Genomic DNA, 22805 nt, shown 5'->3' on the forward strand with positions numbered 1-22805 from the left:
AGTTAATTATCGTTCTTGTAATAAACTTACTGTTTTTTTTTTTAAAATGCAGTGACTTCCACGATATTTTCGATGTTGATTGGTTCATTTCTTCTCTTGCAAAAGATGTTACAATTGTCAAAAGGGTCCCCGATAAGTTCATGCGATCAATGGAGAAACCTCCATATACAATGCGCGTCCCAAGAAAATCTGAACCTGAATATTATCTGGATCAAGTTTTGCCAATACTGTTGAGACGACAGGTATGGTCCCATTACCTATTGTAATAGATACTTTTTTTAATACTATTATTTTGCTAGAAGTTCTTTTGTTTCATTGAAATGACTTTCATGAGGAAACTATATTAATTGGTTGCCAGTTTACTGGATGTCTTTATTAAGTTGAATGCACTAACTAACATTTGGGATATTTTTGCAGGTAGTGCAATTGACAAAGTTTGACTATAGACTAGCAAATAACCTTGATGAGGAACTACAAAAACTACGTTGCCGAGTTAATTATCATGCACTGAGGTTTACAAAACCTATAGAAGAAATAGGTCAAAAAATTGTTATGAGAATGCAGAAGATGGCACACCGTTATATAGCAGTTCACTTGAGGTATCTGATTTTTCCTGTTTAGTAATTTCTTACAGTGTTCTTGGTAAGGAGACAAGCTTGTATTGGTTGTGAAAGGCGAAAATCATTGTAATTCTTTCAACAAAAGTATAAAAGCTTTATCCCACTAGGTGGGGTTGATTACGTGGATTAAATAGAAAATGTTGAATTATTACTTCTACTTTGAGTTATTAAGGAAGTGGACGAGTGAAATTCAACTTTATCATGCAATTTATTGGAGTTAATAACAAACTTTATTGTTCTTTCATTATGAAATGGGAAATGGAATAAATGAATAAAGACTTAAAATGAAATGTTTGGATTCTCATAGCACCATTTAAACTGATATATGACAGGTTTGAACCGGATATGCTGGCATTTTCACGTTGTTATTATGGTGGCGGAGAAAAAGAGAAACATGAGCTTGGTGAAATAAGAAAAAGGTGGACAACATTACCAGTAAGACTACAATCCTTTTGACATTTAATGATAAACACTTGGCCATTCAACTAGCAGAATTATGCTGTTTTGTCTTTTCTTAATACTTGCTGAATTTCTTAAGCAGTTGAAAACATTCATTCATTGTTTATTTATGCATATCCTAAATGAGCCATTGCTTCATGATAATACAGGATTTAAGTGCTGATGGAGAGCGAAAGCGAGGGAAATGTCCTCTTACTCCTCATGAAGTAGGGTTAATGCTGCGGGCACTTGGTTTTACAAATAACACATACCTCTATGTTGCATCAGGTGAAATATATGGTGGGGATGAAACTATGCAACCCCTGAAGGATCTTTTCCCTAACATCTACACGAAAGAGATGCTTGCCGATGAAGAATTGAAACCTTTACTTCCCTTCTCTTCCCGCCTTGCTGCTATAGACTACATTGTTTGTGATGAAAGCAATGTATTTGTCACCAATAACAATGGTAATATGGCCAAGATTATTGCAGGTAGAAGGTAAATATAAATTTACTTTGATTCCTTCGTTTTATTAATTTACTACATTACATAGACTTCTTAATTCTGGATAACAAAAGTGATTATCATTAACAAAAGTACGAATGCTGGGCTAGGAGAGATAGCATGAACCAAACCTTCAACAGGGGATCGTAAGGCTGAAGAGAACGTTGGGATGATGAGAGAAATAACGGCTGCAATGTGGATCTTTTGAATTGCAATTAGTTAAGGAGTGCCACAAATATGATTATTCTGTCATAAAATGCTGTTACTTTTGATGCATTATTCACTTTCGATGGAAAACAGGTGGGAGAACTGTAACTTTTTTAAGTTTGTAATTTTGGCAGTCATCTAGAAAATTAGGGATGTAAAAAGTCTGGAGGTACAAGTCAGTCCACACAACGCATCTCATAACTGAAAATTTGAAGTTGAATAAGAAGCTCAATGGGTTGTAGATTTACAACTCCTGCTTTTAAAATCTCTAGTTATTCTCGCCCACATGTGCTTCAGTGGGTTATAGATTTACAGCTCTTCCAATTTTGTTGGTTTACTTGTTATCATGCTTCCAATAAACTTTTCATTGCATTTTTTATAGGAGATACATGGGTCACAAGAGAACCATTAGACCAAATACAAAGAAGCTCAGCTCTCTGTTTATGGCAAGGCATAAGATGGACTGGGACACCTTTGCCAAAAAGGTTAAGTCATGCCAGAGAGGATTCATGGGAGAGCCAGATGAGATGAGACCTGGACGAGGAGAGTTTCATGAATATCCTGCCTCGTGTATTTGTGAAAGAACATCTGTGGATGAATTTGCCAGAGATGGATACCGGCCTCAGGCAAATCTGACTGGAAAAGCTTAATTCACCGTGAAGGGAACAAGGGTCGGCACACTATTAAGGTGAATAGAATTTTGGACCAGGGAGGTTATTAGGTGAGGAAAAATGTTCCCCACTCGCTTTGTTATCAGTATCGTTGTGTTGATGGAAGTTGCAATACTACGGCAATCCCGTCTCACTTTCAAAGATCACCAGGGGGATCAAGTGGTTGGTTGATAGCCAAGTTTGGATCCTGAAGACATCAAATACGTTGCAAATGTTGATAGATAAATGCCCAAGTGTAAATTGTATCTAAGCCCTTTAGTGTCGTTTGTCTTGCAACCTGATTTAGTTTCTCTAATTTTCTATCAATCAATTCTAAGTTGAATTAAAGCCAATTTTGCATGTCCGTCCTGAAGCACAGGCCAATGTCAACGGTAACATCTAGAAATTTTATCAAGGAAAACTGGAAAACCATGCTAAGAAAGCATAAACCGATAAATTAATAGAACACAGATGGTGAATAAGTTACATTGGTTCTTATATTCACTAAAATATCTCATTTTTCCCGCGTGAATATCAATAAAAACGAAGAAATTCTCAGCCTATACTAACGAAACGCCTTAAAGCAGAAAAGGTGCAAAGCGTAAAACTGGATCGGCCAGCAATCAGCAAAGGAAGTGGTTACTGCGCAGAACACGTTATCATTCCATCATAAAACCTCTACAGACGAGTACGGAGAAATTCCATATACAGTGCCAGAAAACTTGGAGGGGGATCAAGTCATACTTAAATATAAGACTAAAAATCAATATGACCATCTATTAGACTAGTCTGCCTAAAGTTTCAAAGGAAGCAATAATTTTCATTCATTCCTAAATTCCTATTATAAATATACACATCTATGCTGGGTGTGTCCATCATCTTATCACGGGTCGCCATTTTAACTGAGATTCGCGTCATTGCATGTTTTTTCCCTTTCAACCCTAGTTATTACCTGTTACAGTTGAGCAACGAAATAAGATGAAAAAACGACTCATCCATCAGTAATGAACATAATAAAATACTAATATATGGATTATACCTTTAGAGGCATTACGATTATGTGAAACCGACGGAATCTTTGATATGATTAAAGAGCTCTGCAATCCTTCTAATAGCTGTCAACAAGTCAACCACCACATCAGATTCAAAAGGAGGGGCCACATATATATTCGTTTTAAAGTTAGTCCATATGCTTGGTAAAAGTCAAGACAAGATTGTTATATTAGACATGCAACCGTGGACATAGTTCAGTTATAGAACTTACTCTTGACGTTGGTTGGATCCTGCGATTGGATCTACGAGGCTGCTCAATGGCATCAGAAGTTGATTTAATGGGGTCATTTGAAGGCTTTTCGGTCTCACCCTTGCCCAACTTGCCACCAGCAGGTGCAAGTTTTCCTTTACTCGCTCTTGATGTGGATGTCTTTTTAGCGGGAACAGCATCTGTTGAAGTTGCCAGTGATGAAAATAATATTGGACCCTGTGTAGCTCCATCCGTAGTGTAGGGTGCTTTTTCCAATTGATTTTCACCCTGGGATGCATTCTTGAAATGAGTTGAATCTTTGATCCTTTCTGTGTGACCTGGTAGATCACTGCTAAGAGAAGAAGCACTTGATGGATTGTCTTTTGGTGGGATTGCTCTACCAAATGCACTATGTGGTCTCCCTGACCTTGAAGTCTTGGGCTTGGAGTCGGCTCCTAGTCTCTCTCTGGTATCATTTTTGGAACTATTTTTCCACCCTCGGGGTCCTGAACTTTGAGGTGGCATCAAGAAATTTGCAAGTTTAACCGAATCATTTTTATCACTAATTTTACTCTCTTGTGCAACATAGTGCTTACTCACTTCCATAAATTTCCTTTTCTTCCCAGGTTTAGGAACACCAAAAATCACTTTAGAACCTTCTTTCTGAAGACCAGTCCTTGCAGTTCTGTGTGTATCCAATTTATTTTCATTCTTGCTGCTGTTACCTATGTTAAATACTTTCTCATTTTCAGTCAAATTAAGTAATCTCAACCCATCAGAATTTGATGACTCCGTAGCATCAATATTCTTTGACATATTATCTTGTCCATTAACATCTGCAGGATTACTGAGTTTAGGTCTTTTTTCATTAGGCGTATCACCCTGTGTGCAAAATGTACAACTTAGTAAAAACCGGCATGTAGGTAAGCTGAGAGCATAAGAAGGAACTAAAAGTACCTCTTGTGTAGAACTAATAGTTGCTACCACCTTAGAAGACTCGATCCATTTTCCTTCTTTCCAGATAAGGGATGGACGTAGATGCCAAGCTCTGACAACTGTTGTTTCTCCACTAGCTGCAGAAGATCAAGCAGAATTATATTTCCTTAAACAACCAAAAACAGAAATAAACCACTATCAAATCAAATAATATCCATACCAGGAAAGTGAACGGTGAACGTTTTTTCATCTTTCTTGTTCTTTTCCGTGATTACTCCTTCCCACCAGCTGATAAAATGAACCACCAAACATAGAACTTTAACATCCATATTCATCTTCCTCAGTTATTTATTTAAAGGTTGCAGACAATACTCACTTAGATCTTTTAAGTGAAGAGAAAAGGGAAATTCCCTGGAAATTTTAAGCAATAACATCTATTTCACTGCTTGGAATTTATCTAATCAGTGTCATCTCTCTCACTCACCATGTCTCTCTTCCTCATTAAAAAACCCCATTCCATAAGCTAATCAAACCCACTAACACCAAGAATATCACCAAGAATATCGCATAAGAAATCAATAGTGAGCAATTGGGGATATTATATTTTATCCATACACCATAACAGTGTAAAGTATAGATCTCATCGGTAATAAATAACAAAATAGAACAAAATTGTAGGCAACTATACCTTTCTTGTACCCAAGCATCTACTTTATCCCCAACTGACCATGCATAATCTCCCAAAGCTGCCCTACGTCTCTTCCTAGTACCTTCATAATGTAAACTAGTGAGAGGACGAGCAGCCCGTATTCTGGGGGGTTTGTCGCCTTCAGCTTCGAGAGAAACCCATTCCTTCAAGGGCCCGGCACCTAGAAGACAGCAATTCCTTTTAAATTTGTAATCACATTGTTGTTAACAGTAATTAGAAGTTAAAAACACAATTGGTAGATATATAAATGAATAATGGCCAGTGATTCATTACATCCAACATGTATACATCCAATTGGTTAACTAATCTTTTTTCAACATAAATATTTTATCAACACCCCAATTATTTAATTTATTTAAATTTTTTTAGATCATTCATCCAAAATGAATAAAGTTCATATTCAAATCCCCAGTACAAACAAAACGATGGTAATATTGCTTGGTAGACCATGGCCAAGGATTGGGTTTTTAACATTTTTTCAAAGAGAAAAAAACTTCAATTAAAACATGTATAAATAAGAATTGAAATAAATTTTTTCTTGATTTAATATTTGATACTATATTTAAATTCAAATAAATAAGTTTAAAAAAGATAAATAATTAACAGTGATACATGAAAGACAATTTAAGAATGTAAAATTGACACCAACAGTTCAACTGCAAGAGGAATCTGCTTAACATATGTTATAGAAAATTGATACAAGTATTCATAAGCTTGACAAACCTTCAACAGCTACAAGCGAAGTGTATCCGACATAAGCTTTACCATCTTTCAAACTCAAAATATTGGCTGTGAACCATGCTGCTTTATATCCTTCCTCATCTTTGAAAACCTGCATATATGCTAGCGTCAGTTTACTAGGAAAAACATTATTTGGTAAAAGGTAAACCAGGCACACAAAATTCAATGAAAGCAAGTACCTAATCATCATCAAAGTTGGTATAAAAACAATGAATGCATGTCCATTAATCTGGAAATTTTAACTAGTAAACAGAAAAAAAAGTTATAAATAAAATAAATGGCAACCTCTATAAGAGAGCCTTCCTTGAAGTTATTGCCCTCCACAGTTTCATTTCCATCGCTAACAGTGTTAGAAATCTGTATTTGAGGTTCAGATTCAGGAACCACATCAACTGGCTTGGTTAACTCTGTAACCTTGCGGCCTCTTGGCCCTCTTGAATTCTTTTCATTGATAGAAGATGAAATGCCAACCAATGAAATGTCTCTGTTATGAGTATTAAAAGTTTCAGGAATGTCTCCAACATTGTCAATGCTGACCAGATCTCTGGTCATGTCTTTTGATAATCCAACATGCTGAGAAGACTCTCCAGCTGATTTCCAATAACCCTCTGGACCAGCATCCACTAAGTCACTTAATGGCAAAGGATCACCCATAGTTACAATCTTTCCTGCTTGGGATACTGCTTCTGCTGCAAGCTCAGCAGCCTTCACAATGGCATCCATATTTTCAGCTCTTTTTGAGGCAGCTGAAGCAGCTTCCACTCTCCTTCTAGCAGCTTCCTTTGCAGCAACAATGATAGAACCAGGGCTATTGGTTCCATTAGCACCCTTCAAGATGGAAGCAGGGCTAGCTTGTCCAAAGTTACTTGTAGCCTCAGAAAGAGATATTTTATTAAATTGGCTGGAATTATCAGAGGCACATGAGATCAATGCTTCATCCGCCATCAATTTTGCTTGAACTGCAGCATTTGATGCAACATTAGCAGCTGCAGCCGCTGCCTTTGCAACAGCTGCAGCAGCAGCAACAGCAACTGCTGCAGAAGCTAGTTTAGCCTCAATGTCTGGCATCAACCCAGAATTCTTATGCTTATCCAACTGGGTCCATATCTCTAGGCTATGATTCACAGCAGCAGCAGAAAGGGCAGAAGCTTCCTCTGCATGTAGTTTGGCCTCCTTAACTTTCATAAGAGACTCATCTGACAGAATCCGCTTCTCCACATTTTGGTCAATTTTGAGGCGTTCAGCAAGTGGAGGTACAGAGACAACTGATTTTTCACCGGTAGTTATGGGCAGAGTCACAACAGGGGTTGCAACGGCCACAGAAGTAGATACATAAGTAGTAACAACAGGAGGTGGTGACTGCAAAGTTTTTTGACCAAAATCCTCTGACACCGTAATCTTTTTTCTTTTTCTTGGCTTTGGATCTGAAGACTGTTGAGGAAGTGATACTGTCGCATTGTTTGCATCAAGTGCAGAAACAGAACCTATTGTAGTACTTGGAATACTAGTACTCGATTCAGGAAGACCAGGAGTACCACTCTTTATGACAGATGTGGGAGGCAGAGAAGGTCCTTTAGCTGAACTTAACTTAATTGTATCTGAGAAAGGAGATGCAGAAACATGGGCACTGTTATCAGGTGCAGGAGAGCCAGAAGGAATATAGGGTCCACGAATGGAGGCCTGGGATATCCAAGATGTGTTGTGTCCAAGAAAATTTCTCAGAGGTGGAGTTTGGTAAGGATGCAATGAAGGAAGTGCCTGTGAATAATCCACAACAGAACCTCTTCCAAGGGCATTAGGTTGCACGGAATCACAAGAAGGAGTAGGCAGATTCCAAAGGGGAGATGAAAAAGGTACTAAGGGGTTCACAGTTGTTGGAGTAGCCTTGCTGCTGCCTCGACCAAGTGGAGATGAGATACCTTTTCCTGGAGCAGTACTCTGCTTAACAGCTGAATCAGCAGTTCTGGCACCTGCAGATCTCAAATGGGTCAAACAACTAAATCATATCTGCAGACACGTGTGTGTGTGTGTGTTAAAAACTTAAAATTACTCGTACCAGATTTAGATTGTAAAGGTGTTTCCGGGTTAACAGGATGAGATTTTTGACCATAAAAAGGAGATGCAACAAGATCATAACAAACAAAAAAATTAACCTGGTCCCCCAAAAGCTGATATCATATACGGTTCATCAGGTGCTGTGCCTTGACTGTATAAACATCAAACAAAAGTCACTGCTACAATTGATTATCATGCTGTAAGGGTCTAGAACGTTCTATGCTAACATTAGCAAGCAACTTGGCTGCAGATAACAGTAACTGAACAAAGGGCATGGAACACATCTGAGATTCAACACATCAATTAAAACAGAAAGGAACTTAGAATACTTGTTAAGCACCTATGAAAAGTGGAGAACCACACTTTAAAAGCTAGTTGTCAAGGGAAAAGAACCCTAAATATACCATCAAGCATCCCATCCTCCCCGAGTCCCGTTTTGAGACTTCAGGCACCCCCATATTACCCGAATTCCTAACAAATACAAGCAGTGGAGATTTGACCACTTTTCCATTAATCAGGTCTGGTCATGCCAGGTCTCATAATAAAATGCATGATGGTGATTCATAAGAGCAAGCACACAACATACAACTATGATTCATAAAATATTAAATGACAGAACTTAACCAACTTTTGAACTCACATCAAAGCTCCATAGACAAATATTTGGGCACGCAATTGTACTTGTTGTAGATCTGTGAAAGGTTGTTGAAACAGAACAGGTGGAGAAGCAGAAGTGTTCAAATCTGGAAGGCTAGATGTTGAAGGATTTACAAGAGCAAATGGCTTTGAGCTATTGGGATCAATGTGCCCATACTGCTGCACCTCGTTTGATTGCATCAGCTGGAAACCAGGAGATGGGCTCAAGGAGACATTGGTTGATTTATCACCTCTATCCGACTGTCTACCTAGAGTTGTATCTTTCACCCGACTTCCTTTTGTAGAAGATTCCTTTCCAGGTTTCTTATTAGATGTCCGCCTAGGTTTGCGTTCAGGGGTAGATTTTGGAACACTGTGTGCTGCCACTCCATCCAGTATTTGTGGGCTTTCATGGGATATATTTCCAGAAATTTTGGATTTTGAAGCACGTCGTCGCCCAGAAGTTTTAGGAGAACCATCCACAGCCTTCGATAATAAAGAAGAGAAAAATAATAAATTATGCCTATAAGGTTACCTTGAAAACCACATAATATACATTTTATATATTACATTTTTCAACAAGACCACTTGCACATTTAAGAATAAACTCGATCAGGAAATATATGCAATAAAAAGATCACCAACGGGATAACAAAATTCTGGCCTGGATTATAAACTAAAACAAGACTTACAGTAGATGTTTTCTTGTCTGCAATAACAGGAACTGGAACTGGTTGACTCTTGCCAATATCTTCTTGGTTCACATCCATGACATTTTTTATGGACGAATCAATCGCAGGATGTAATTTTGGAGTCAAACTGCTCTCAGCTTTGGAAGCATTTTCTCCCTTCAGATCCTGAGAAGTTGGGGGATTCTGACTAGCAGAAACCTTAATTTGGTTCTTATCCTTATCAGTCTTAGAAGGGCTTCCAACTGTACTAATGGGAGGGCGGGAATTATTAGCAGGAAAGCTTTGCAACTCAACACAAGAGTTATGTGAAGGAGCAGAAGATAAGGAAGTTTTGTTTCCTGGTACAATGTCATCACCTGCAAAGAAAATGTTGTAAAGAGGACTAAATTTGAATGGATGTGGTGACAGAAAGAACAAGCAATGGACTCCACAAATCCTTATCAGCATCACATATTATATCAATATATCCATAAATATACCACCACGAGGTGTTGTAATTCAAATTCAGAGAGTTTCACAAAATCTTTTCAACCAAAAATTTCAATATCGTCTTTACCAGGCAAATATGCAGTCTCAAAAGAAACAATAATAAACAAATAAATTTCATGTTCACAGAACAGTAGATTAGTAAACAGGAAGAGCCATAGCCACAATGTTAGCATTTGATTCTCTCTGATAAAAGATTAATGAATTAATGAATGAAACCATGTGATCAGAGCATTTTTAAAAGTAGTATGGCATAACAAGACAAATATACTCATTTGACAAGGGGTACATAAAAATTCAATGCTAAGTTCAATCAAAATGCAATTTCATCATAAGTGGAAAACTAGACTAGAATAAGAATTACCTGAAGATGACTTGGCATCATTGTTCTGTGCATTCCCTTTGTCATCCTTACTAAAAGGAAATTTGACACCATCTCCCAGTTTATGGTCCCTTCAACGTTATGCAGACAGTCGATTACTGTCTCACATGACACTTGTCTAGAAGCATCAGATGAATGATGTTTATCAGCTCCAGAAATAGTACAAGGAGCAGTATCCCTTTCAGAAGAGTCAACAGGGGCAGAAGTTCCAGCTTCTTCAGGTAATTTGGACGCAGACTCTTCCTTTTCATCAACAGCAGGCCCAGGAACAGTTATGCTTTGAAAATCATTGTGACTAGTAGCTTCATGAGAGGAAACAACTTGTTCAGAAGGAGGTGGAACTATTTCACAGGATGTTGAACTAACATTTTCCACAATAACCTGTGAAGCTGGAAAATAAGATGTAAAATATACCTTATATGTTAGGGGCTTAAAATGAATCAGGTCCAAAAATAGATTCAGCCAAAATTATTTTTTCTGAATCAAAATAATCAATGTGAACATTTTACTCAATCACCAAAGAAGTGACACAACTCTGGTAGCTTAAATACTTCACCTTCACCAATAGAAGTTTGTAAAATGTAAAATGTGATTATGTGAGCCATCATATGATTCACTGATAGTATTAAAATGTTCTGCATTGTCGATACATTGAAAGTAATTTCAGTTGAAAAATACCTGAATTGTTGACCGGTGTGACATTAATTGGCACAGCAACTGTTGTCAACCCAGTTTGCACAATGCCTTCGCCTGGCAATGACAAACCACCTCTCTTATCTACAGGATGTGATTGGTCAATATCACTATGGTTTGGACCAGACTCAGAAGGGGTCTTACTCTCTTTGTCATTGACAGATGTGTCTTGATCAAATTTTTCATGGTTAGCTTGGCTGTCAGGTTCACTGTTCTGACATATTTGAGCTGGGTCACCCAAAACTCCTTCACTTACTTTAGAAATGTCATTTACCCCCTCTGAAGAAACAAAATTCTCTGGCTTCCTTGATAACATCTCTGTATCCATGTGGCCACCAGTGTTCAATAACTTATTTTCCTTAGTGACACTGCACTCACCAAAATCTGTCTTCTCCACAACATCCACATTATGCTTGAGATTAGGAGAAATCTCACAAGTGGCCTCACCTCCTGGTCCCTTAGAAGTAGAATCCTCTTCTGAAACCTTTGGCAACTCCTGCGTAGCTAGTGCAGATTGATCAGGCATCAACTCATCCTTCAGGACAACTACATCTTCTCTTGCATGGTTTCGAGACAGATCATCTTCAGTGCATCTTTCCTCTTTCTGTAACGAATCTTCTACAATATTTACCCCCTTCTCAAGGGCTTCAATTACACTTCCACCTTCCAAAGCGCCTGTTGTGGCAATTGAACAGAGAGATACCTCGGGATGATGAGCATCACCCATATCCGTGATTCCATCCAAGTCTTGTTTATTAATTGGTGTTTGTAAAGCACCTTGTTGCTCATCAACCACACTTTGAATAGATGCTTCAGTAGCATGAGTTTGCACCCCAGATACAGATGAATCAACTTGGGTTTTGTCACTGTGCAAGATGTCAGCAGCAGTCTCAGCTTCAGTTAGAATTGTAGTATTACTCCTGTTATCATTATAGATAGTTGGATTCCCATCGGAAACAGGTAAGTCAATATTTCTGTGAATATCACTTGGTTCCAGGTTACCCAAACTTCCGCCGATAGATGGTCCAACTTCATGACTTTCAGAAACTCCATCCAGAGGCTGCTCCATTCTTACATCCTCCTTCAATCCAGGCAAATTCCCATGACTACCTCCAGGAGGCTGTAAATCTGTAACATTGTCTTTAAATTCATTTTTATCGTCACGTTTTGGATGGGGGTCCATTTGCTTAGTTATGCAGGCCAGTTCATCACAGGCATCTGATTCCTGAATAATAGTTTGTCTAGGAATAAACTCCTCCTGTCCAACAGATTTCAATAGCATTTCAACAGATTCCGAGGAAGTGGCCTCGGACCAAATATTTCCATGCCTTGATATGGGGCAAGATTCAGCAGCAGTTGAACTAAACTCTATGCCACTACCCCCTCGGGAGAATGCGTCAATCCACTGGTTATCTTCGTTACTTTCAATGCCAAGAAAAACTTCAGTTTCGACCAAACTATCAAATCTTAAATTCCCTTGAAGGCTTTCATCAAAATCAAACTTAGAGAGCGCATATGGCCTTAATGCTGGAGGAAATTTGGTGCTCCCTTCACCAGCTAAATGGAGATTCTGGCTTTGAAAATCATTGTCATCATAATCCATGGGTGTATCCCTAAAACAAAAAATGAGAAGGGTGTGAGATCAAACTCGATGTGCATATATGCACACATGGGCAGAAATTCATGAAAAGAGACAAATATGCAAGAAAAAGAGGCTCACATAAGATCAATCACATTTACATACTCATCCCTCACCGAGCATCATCATCATGCACACAACATGCATATACCAAGATGAACAAATAAATTGAGATTACCATTCCACACAAAACATGGTGAGATAGAATCTCAATTTGATGAAACCAGCATAAGAATATACCATATTCAGCACAGCAAGGAACATTTCAGAATTGTAAAGCCATTCACAAGATGTTTAACTCTTACCTCACAAGCCTCAATAAAAGAAAATCAAACCATCATATTCCAAATAATTTGGTTTCTCCGGTAGTAATATAACTATGTGATTCCAATAATACAAAATATATGCTTTGAAGAAGACAATAGATGAGCAGTAGCTAGGCTGTCTAGTTATCTGAAGATTTTTGTTGTAAGAACATTATGTCAGAGGAAAAAACCAAGTAAACCTAAATAATTGAAAGAGACCAAGTTTTTTTATTTCAGAAATGACTGAGATAGATTCATCGTTATCCTATCATACAATCAAAACAGCATCTTCGGAATACAGCCACCATGGCAATTAGGATCTTCTTTATTTTGTGACGCAAAAACGGAAACAATCAACCACTTCAAAAAAAATTACATGTTGACAAAACTGGAAAAGAAGAAGCTGAAATCCTAAACCAAGTGAACTGAACTCTATTGTTGTCTTGTCTCATATGAGAAATCTACACCATCAGAACGATTGTTTACACTTCGCAGCTATACAGACAAAAACGTAAGTAATAGAGACCAATAAATAAAAAATTACCACCTGAAAAGTTCAATTAAAAAGCAGTTCAGGAACAATTTATTCTCTGCGTGAATTGTCCTTTTCAAGTGGCTACGAAGAAAGTAAACATCTTTCACACAAAACTTGCCATTTCAATGCAGAAATGAAAAGAAAAAACAAAAGCAAATTTTCGTTTGCCCTAATCACACCAAAAAGGAAAAATAATAATAGTAATAAGTAACTCGAAAGTCGGACATGAACAGTACCAGTACAAATAAGTCTAGAGACGCTACCTCCCTCCATCCGGCGAGGAAATCCAATCCTTTTGATCTCACCTTTTCCCCAATCGTAAACTCATCTACTGCCTCAGAAATACCAAAAATCCCTTCGTCAGTGAAATTTTCAGTACAGATAAAAACAACACAGCAAATAAACGGAGATAACAACGAGCAGGTGTGGTCAATTGAACCTCACCGGTGGATTCGAGTTCCGGCGGATCGAATTAGGGTTCCGGCGAGCGTAGCAGAAGGATGAAACGACACCGAAGAGTGTGATGCTGACTAGTTTCAGAGTGGATTTGTTTTCGTTTTACTTTATTTCCCTTTTCTTTTCTGTTCGGGTTTTTGTGTGTTGTGTTGTTCACTGGCTGAGAAAAAAGGACTGCGAATATTTATGGCTTTTTTTAACTCTTTTTTCCTAACTTAGAGAAAATAGATGTCAGCGATGGGAATCCGAAATGAAAAAATTAAAAAGAAGTGGGTTTGTTTGTAAGTAGACAAGATCCAACGGATGTAAAGTGGAAGTTGTTTGCAACGTCCCACGTGGGTGGTCCTGATTAGATAATAAGAAAAGTATCTAGTACTTAGTCTAGTCTAGGGTTAAATTCAAAACTGCTTCCTTTGGAACGCAGCATTACGTACACATTGATGATTGGTTATTTCACTAATTTGAGTAGAAAAGGGCATATGTGTCATATTTTTCTGTCATCGTGGTGGATTAGATAGTCTAATCCAACGGCGCCAGTGGAGATGGATAAATCCGGAGGGTTGGATATGGCAAGTGGCAAGATTGTATGTGCATCTGGATCTTAATAATCTTATTATATTATATATCATCCTAAAGATGTGATAATTAATCTTACAATTTAAAAGTAATCAACTATTACTAGATTTTTTTTAAAAAAAATAAATTAAAAAATATTTATTTTTAAAAACAAGTTATTTGAATTTTAATTTTGTAGATACATTTGTTTTTTAAATCTAGGTAAATTTACTTTATACTCTAACTAACTCCATAATATTAATAAAGTTTGTCTTATATAAATTATGAACTTCGCTTCCACTTCTCAAAAAATAATTGACCGACTCAAATTCTTAAGCTTGGACAATAACAATTATTATCATCATTTTCAGAATACATAAGAGTACATAAGACTACATAAGAGTACACATAAATATGTTGTATTTTTTTTAAATAATGATTTTTTTATTTATAATAGAAAAAATTCTCGTTACATATGGCTTATTCTTGTATACCTGTATATTTCTGGAGATGATGATAATAGTTGCCATTATGGTCGACAATGTTGAAAAAGTCATGTTTGTTACTCCTATATACTCTTGGGCTGCGTTTGTTTCTGAGAATATGATAAGATAAGATACTGAGAATAAAACATAAAAGACAAAGTAATAAAATTTTGTGTTTTTGTATTATGTTTAATAATAAACTATAACAAATTAAGAAAATCCAATTTATTATATTTTTCATTCAAAAATCTGAGATTAAAAATACAATAATAAAAAATATAATTATAAAAAATTAATAAGAATAATAAAAGAAAATATAAAAATAAGTTATGTTCCTTGTTAGTGCCTCGATGTCCTTCCTGTAAATACAAAATACACTAATTCAATGTTTCTCGATATATAAATCTCCATCCATGTCTTGTCTGTTAAACACAATTTTATATCTCTAAACAAACGGGAGTGGATCCTCTCCAGTGAGAAAAAAACTGGATGGTATCCAGTGTTCAATCTAACCATTCATTGCGCTCTCTCTCTTATTTATTTCTGGTACCACTCATAGAATCAAAGGTGATAGATCACACTGGATTCTATCAATTGTTAAAAAAACTGGAGATGATCTTTTTCCCTAAACAAACGCAGTTTTAAAAATTTGAGTTTCGGTCTCAACGAAATTTTGTGGAGTATAACGGTAAAATTGGTCGAGCAAACTCATCCTAAACAAAAAAAAGCATTTCAAGAATTAAAGTTAAAATAATTTTTTTTGAAAATAATATATTTTTAATTTTATTTCAGAAAAAAACCCACCATTCCTTCATTTACTAATTAAACTTAAAAAGATGCTTAGGATTGTTTGTCATGATAGATTGTTTCCATTATAACTTCTATTTATGTTATGGTTATATTATGAAAAAAGAGAAATACTATTTGTGCTTTAAATTTTTAGTTTTTAGTTAGTCTTTTTATTTAAATAATATTTTTAATTAATTTAAATATTTATTTTTATAAAAAATTATTTATTTTTTATGAAAAATTATTTGTTTTTTAGTTTTTCTTTTAAAGATTAAATGATGAATAATTTTTAAAGATATCTAATTACACTGATAAAAAATATTAATATTTGTTATTTATGGCATGTTTTTCTTGTATTTTTTTATTATTAAAGACCACATAATTGAACGAAAACTGAGTTGAGTTGAGTATTTAGAAGCCTAAAGCAATCATTAACCCATCTTATTCTAACCGGTCATCATTTTTCCGTAAACACGAAGTATGCGACGCGAATTTTTAAAATTCTTCCTAAATAAATAAGAACTTAAATAAACCTAAACCAAAATCATATATTGTGGTGGTAAATGAATTTTTATATAACATAGAAATGTTATTTTTGTAAATTATAGAACTTTAAGGATTTGACCTTAATATAGAGTATTATGAAATTGCCAATAAGAATTTCAGCAAATATATTGAAATCCAATTACAGAAAAATATAAAATAACTGCAGAATTTTTTCCTTATAATATCGGCAGAAACCCCCAAAAATTAATGCTTCATAATTTGATAACACATCTATCGGTCTATCTTGTATAAACGTTAAAAATCCATCGGGGTAGACCCATGTTGTGTACTTGTGTAGAAGGTTTTTTTTTTTCCTTCCCAATAATAATAATCACTCTTATCTAAGTATTTCATATTTTTGAATATTTCAGTGCTTCTCAACACGTGTCAAATTTCTGGAGGCGGAAAAATCTACAATCTTTTTGCCATTCTATCATCACACACGCATGCCACCATTAATATACCTCTGTTGATCCATCCTACAAGATGATACTGTGTATTATTCTAATCTACAAATCTACAGCATCTAAGCTTAAAGAGTTTATTAGTACAAATTGTTAGGTATGAATTTCAAATATAGTAATAGTAGGTTTATCTAGTACTTAACATCTCATTTTGTTAAAATGTACATGAATTTTCTTTAAGCACCTACTATCATTTCTTCGCTTTCTCAAACCATGTATGATCCATGGCATATAAGAATCTCTTAAAGAGGAGTAAGATGTCATACCCACCATGGCTTGTCTATTAGATCCTTTGTGAACATGTACCTGAACCTAGAACTGTAAGGCAGCCATTCTATGATCTGAGATGACTTTTTATTTGATTTACGATCAAGGCACTTCTGTATTGAATCATGGAGCTTCTTGTCAACATTCTTCGTAACCCATCCAAGGAGATCATCTAAACTGATTGATGCTTCTTTGGAGAACCTTTCCATCAACTTTGGGAGAAAAACTTTACGTGACTTCTTCACAACTACATTTGATTGAAGAAACTCTCTCATGGCCGTGTTCAGTTCTTCTTTCAAATTTGATGCTGAATAAACCTTAAGCTGCAGCATTTATAACAACAAAACATATGATCCACTTTTTAAAATGTGTGCATCCTCAAGAGAGGAGAATTATGGATGCAAATTAAATCTATATCATATTTGTTTTATACTTGTGCTTCATCTTTGAAATAGCAGTTATGTAGACTCGATAAGAAAAGCACTACATGAGTAGATGACTAACATCATATTTTCCTAGTGATAGTGGAACTGCAATTTTATGGAAGAAAAAATATAAATGGGAGAAAAATTACCAAAGGATCTGACCATGCTCCAGTACAAAGAGCAAAGCAGACAAGCGGTTGGGAATCAGTGATACCCAATTTTGAACTGATAAGTTGTCTTTCTTCACCATTTTTCTTCCTCATTGCAGTGGACACAATGCTCTCAAGCCACTACATTCGGCAAAACATAAAATAGAAATATGTAATTAGATGGGGAAACAAATAAAAAAGAGGTCCTGATGGTCTAAGCATCCCATCAATATTAGTATTAAAATTTATTGGTGTTTATAAAGTTGTCTTCTGATTCTAATGTTATACTGCAAATCCTCTAAGTTTGCAAGATCATAAGAGAAGATTTAATCATATTTACAGTTCTACAAAAGCATAGATTGCATCATTGCAAGCACCAGATGCAAATCAAGTGAAGCGTACTGCCGCCAACAGGCAAAAAACAGAAAAACATCTTTGAGTGATCATTATATTCAATTACTTGACAATGTATTCAAAAACCTTGTAACTCATTAGGATAAGATGAGTACCCGTCCAATGCGGGGTGTTCTGAAGCAAAATATTGATTGCTCTATCGCATTTGCACTTATGATATGACCGCCAATATTGTAAGAAGCCTGCACTATACATATAAACACATGAATTCATATAGGGCACGATGTATCCAATATCTATGTAAAATAAAAATAAAAGGTGATATCACAGTGAAATTGTATCAATAAGATGAAAAATGCCAAAGTTCTACGACTGATATCGCATGTTTGCATTCACTTCGACATCACCTAAATGTCCTAGACTGGCGTGGCAATTTTACTTGGAATTAATTAGTAGAATGTGCAGAAAAGAAGGGTCTGTCTCTGGTTTCGTGATGCTGGTGTGGCTACAAAGAGAGAATTTAATTGGCCCTTGTAAACATGGCGATTGAATGGTCTAGACAAAATTCCAAAGTCAGATATACTCGCAATCAGCATGAAAAATTTCACAAAATGTTTTATAACCTCAGAATTTGCTTCAAGACATTATACAATAGAATAATAAAGAACAATACCTTGTGAAACAAGGCTAACCTCCTGAGAGTGCCCTGGGGAATTCCATAAGCTAAATATGCCTGTCAACAGACGAAGAAAGTTATATGTGCTGAAAATTTGCAAAACAAAATCACTTTGATCATGGGAGTGTGAACATTACATGCATCACAAGTGCATTATGCACATTGATCCAGAAAGCAATTTGTCCATCACATTCCATTTGACTGACATTCACCTTTTCCAGTTGTTCAACTAGAATTCTGAAGGTAAAGAGACAAAGAACGTGTTAAGTCAACAAGTAATTCAAAAGTAATCAAGCACAGGCATCAACAGAAAATTATTATACAACTAACTGAAATATTACCCATTAGTTATGATTCGCTACATAGATAAGATAACATCATTGAATTCAATCAGAAACAATTTCTTATTCTGAAAATGCAATTAGATCAAGTTTTTTCAGTAGTTTCTCATAGTTGTATTTAATGTTTTATAATTAATGGAATAGAGAAAGCAGGTACATGCTGGAAAAAGAAGGGAATGAATAAAACAAAGTTACATTCGCTCTTGTTTGGTTTATCTGAAAGTAAATGAAATATAACTTAAATGAATGTTGTTTCAAAGTTATACTAATAAAGGAACATTGGCAAATTATATTGTTTAGAGTTTATAATCTTTATCTCCTTTCCACCTCCAATTATGGGGAATCAACAAAGGGCATTGGTTTCACTTTTCTCTATTTCCTTAACATTCCACTTATTACTCACCCTACTCTATCCCTGTTTCCAGATTCTTGAATCCAGTACACGAATTTATTCAAAGTTATCCTACTTCTAAAATTTAAGAACCAACCTGTAGTTGTTGATGGCATAAGAAGCATGAGAAGAATGACGTTTACGAGTAGATATCCAAGATATTTCCACTGCCGATTTGCAAGACCAGTCTCGATCCTCTCCTACTCCATGTCGAGGCTGTATAGCATTGGTTGATGACCTTGACAATAAAGGTGACCTACTATTTTCAGCATTTATGGAGGTTGCACTTCGGAGCCAGCAATATACAGTGGCCATGCACCTCACCATCTCCTCAGACAGCCTACTCGGACACTGATATAGATGATCTTTTAATGTTCGCAATACTGGAGTTTTGTCCATGGTAGAAAACTTCTCTTGAACCTGGCATATGAATGGCCTTTGCCACTCGATAAAGAAGCATGATTTGAACCAAAGATTCTACTCCTTAAATCATTATTAGAAATCAGAGCTTGCAGGGGTCGCAGGGGGAAGTTTTTCGATGAACAGAAGGCACTTGATATGATACTTGGATGCTTCCTGGATTCGGGTCTTGTATGAGCTGGTGAAGTCACACCAGAATTTTGTTCAGAAGGTGGCCGGCTAACACACTGTTCAAAAATACTCCTGTACATAGCAAGCACATGCTGCTCACGGCTCATAACCTCTTCTTCAAGTAATTCAATTTCGGCAATTAAATCTTTTGTCTAAGGAGGGAAAAAAAGAAGGAATAGTTAATTCTCACACAAGAAACCTTTATAACCACAGCTAACATCAGATAGATTACATTGTGCATTACACGAGTCCCTTTTTGCTTGACATATTAAGCAATGATCCTTTACATGAGACTCAGCTGGTCCAGTCCCAAAAGTTCATGGTTGTGAATATCTTATTCTATGTTAGGACAAGTTATGCGAAATTAAGACTAATAAATTATTCATGCAATTAAACGTCCATCACAAGAGAACTACATAAGATTGTAGTCATGAACCAAGTTGACCAGAAAGCTTAGGTTGTCTAGTAGGTGTCTAAGATTGTTTTACCTTTTTAGCACAACTGTTCATAACAGCTACAATTTTAGACTATGCAGTACCTTTTGCCAAAGTAACAAATGTCAATTACCTGAGCAGCAAAGTGCCTGTGTCCAGGAGATAAAGTACTTGAGGCCCGGCCCATTGCCCTCTCAAGCAAAATACGCATAGATTTCTCCTCCTGTAAGCGTAACTGTAGCTGCTCAACCTGTAGATCAGTATATGACTCAGGGCATTAATCAGATACTGAGCTTTGCTCAGTGTAATAAAAATAAACCTACATCATCTGGAGTTGTCTTCTAATTTATCCCAAAAACACAAAAAATGCATCATGTTGAGCTTTGCTTATTTCATATGATCATTTACTACATTTTTTCTTTTAGTTCATCATGATTTATTGAGCTGAAGATACTTCCAGTGGTAACTCAAACCAAGAAGAAAGGCAACTTAGATAAGAGACGTAACCAAAAAAAGAAAAAAAGCTTACATCTTTTTCCAACGATGCTCTATGACTTGAAACGGTACTCTTGTTTGTACAAGTGAGGTTATCATGCAAAGGACTTTGTAATCTAGAAGCTCTCACTGAAGGGGGCGATAACTGTTCAATTCACAACAATGGCAAAACCAGGGAAATGCAATAACTCACAAATCACATTAAAAAATAATACACACCCTACAAAGACTATGTGCTTATTTTAAGGCGGGATCTCAGAGCGGTGGGAAGAAATGAGAACGCTTAATTAAAGAGTAAAAAGAGAAAAACTGAACTCCATTTTACTCCTCAAGCCCTTCCTTCAGTCTTCCCTCCCTTTCTCTGTAAGATCCCAACTCACAAATACATTTTTTGTTTTTAAAGAAAAGTAAGAGATTCAAATAGTGGTCTCACAACTCACAAGAGTATCATTCTGATCCTTCTCCCGGGGATGCAAAAATCCACCTCTTGAGATCTTCAGGTTCTTGTCAGAAGCACTGGAAAAATGCACAACAAAAGAAAATGCACAAGCTGTGTCACAAAACGAAGCAACTATAGCTGAAAACTGAAATTCTTCTAACTAAAAAGATCGAAACTAATGTAGAGCACGTAGGTTTTTCCAAATGCCTAATAGATTTCAATCAAAGCCTATGAATCCTAATAAATACTTAGCATTCGTAAAATCTGAATGTACGACACTAACACACAAAAAGACCTCTTAGAGCGCTTGTGTCTTGCATGAAGAGTAGTAGAATCCGGGGTGGGAGCAGCATATTGATCTGCGTCACCGTCTTTTTCAAATGAATGTTGATGATGAAACTCAGTCATCATAAATTGTTGACTATTGTAGGAAACCGTCGCATTCTATTCTAGCTGGTATGATTTTCAGGGTTCCATGATTGTGCTTCACGTAAATGTCAATTTCAGCAAGAAAGTTAAATAAATAAATAGAGAGAGATCTACGCTGAAATGAATGAGGGTTGAGAGGAGAGAGTGGGCCTCAAATAGTAATAACAAAGAAAAAGGAATCTATTGAAGAGCAAAGGCTGGAGAAATGAATTGAATGAAAGAAAGCAGAAAAAGGAAGGTGTTAGTGGTTTTGAAAAGGAAGAGAGGGAGGGAGAAGAAAGGTGGAAAGGGAAGGTAGGTGGTGGTGGAATTGAGAATTGAATTGGAAGTGGGGGAGGTTGTTGAGGGCATTGAATGGAGGGATTTAATTTCTTGTACTGATTCATTCATGCTGCTGGGCCTGGACAGTAAACACTTCTCTTTCTCATTGTTTGAAACTGTGAGAGTGAGACTTTGTTACATGATCAACATGCCTGCCTGCCAACTCTGGCGCCACTGCTACCGACGCGTTATGAGTGAGTGTCACTCAGTCACTGATCCGTTATGACTTCCCATTTTCAAACGGAAACCATCTCTTTCTCTTTCGCTCCCCCTTTTGATTCACCCGCCAATGCTAAACTCTTTCCTATTCTGTTTTCCCAATTTTTTATGCACTAAAACATTTTAGATAGTTTTTAAAAAAAATGAAAATTCAGGTGCTTTAGGTCAAGTTGATAGTTAAGAATGGTTAAATGATTTAATTAAATTTTTATCTAATAACTCTCGATTATTAACTTTGTCTGAAATTAATTGTAGCTTAGTTTTCACCATTAAAAAAAAACTTAAACTAAAGTTTAGAAAGATATAAAAGTACATAAAATTCTGTCTATTTTTTTATGAGTAATATCTCAATTAGTTCTAAAAGAATTTTTAGTTTGACAATTTAATTTTTAATAAATTTTAATCATTAAATTAGTCTTTAATTTTTTATTTTTTTAGATATATCAATACTCTCGTCAAATTTTGCTACAAAATTAAATAAATCAGTCATTATTGTTATTTAAAAAA

At 36.0% G+C, this 22805-nt stretch overlaps 3 protein-coding genes across 3 annotated transcripts in view; 1 reads left to right on the plus strand and 2 right to left on the minus strand.

Annotated features, from left to right (window-relative positions):
• Positions 1-2768, plus strand: part of LOC107488234 (O-fucosyltransferase 29) — a 4347-nt gene extending 1579 nt beyond the window's left edge. The window contains exons 5-9 of the mRNA XM_016108945.3: positions 53-242; positions 418-599; positions 953-1055; positions 1229-1557; positions 2153-2768. Of these exons, the coding sequence (XP_015964431.1) occupies positions 53-242; positions 418-599; positions 953-1055; positions 1229-1557; positions 2153-2420 (1072 nt within the window). The 3' untranslated portion in view covers positions 2421-2768. The remainder of the gene's footprint in view (positions 1-52; positions 243-417; positions 600-952; positions 1056-1228; positions 1558-2152) is intronic.
• A 291-nt stretch (positions 2769-3059) lies between these two features.
• LOC107488236 (uncharacterized) lies at positions 3060-14145 on the minus strand. The gene is given in 17 exon segments (XM_016108947.3): positions 3060-3372; positions 3460-3535; positions 3685-4545; positions 4621-4736; positions 4820-4887; positions 5288-5468; positions 6032-6140; positions 6335-8019; positions 8106-8200; positions 8202-8255; positions 8745-9226; positions 9433-9584; positions 9587-9788; positions 10283-10689; positions 10979-12606; positions 13709-13803; positions 13917-14145. Coding segments are annotated over 15 exon segments (6117 nt in total). The 5' UTR covers positions 12597-12606; positions 13709-13803; positions 13917-14145; the 3' UTR covers positions 3060-3361.
• A 2495-nt stretch (positions 14146-16640) lies between these two features.
• LOC107488233 (uncharacterized) lies at positions 16641-22372 on the minus strand. The gene is given in 11 exon segments (XM_021142247.2): positions 16641-17357; positions 17609-17749; positions 18118-18204; positions 18636-18695; positions 18776-18875; positions 19468-19781; positions 19784-20113; positions 20529-20645; positions 20925-21035; positions 21331-21406; positions 21613-22372. Coding segments are annotated over 11 exon segments (1794 nt in total). The 5' UTR covers positions 21741-22372; the 3' UTR covers positions 16641-17027.
• Between the last annotated feature and the right edge of the window lie 433 nt (positions 22373-22805).

This window comes from Arachis duranensis, chromosome 5 (genome assembly GCF_000817695.3).
Source record: "Arachis duranensis cultivar V14167 chromosome 5, aradu.V14167.gnm2.J7QH, whole genome shotgun sequence".
NCBI classification, from domain to species: Eukaryota; Viridiplantae; Streptophyta; class Magnoliopsida; order Fabales; family Fabaceae; genus Arachis; species Arachis duranensis.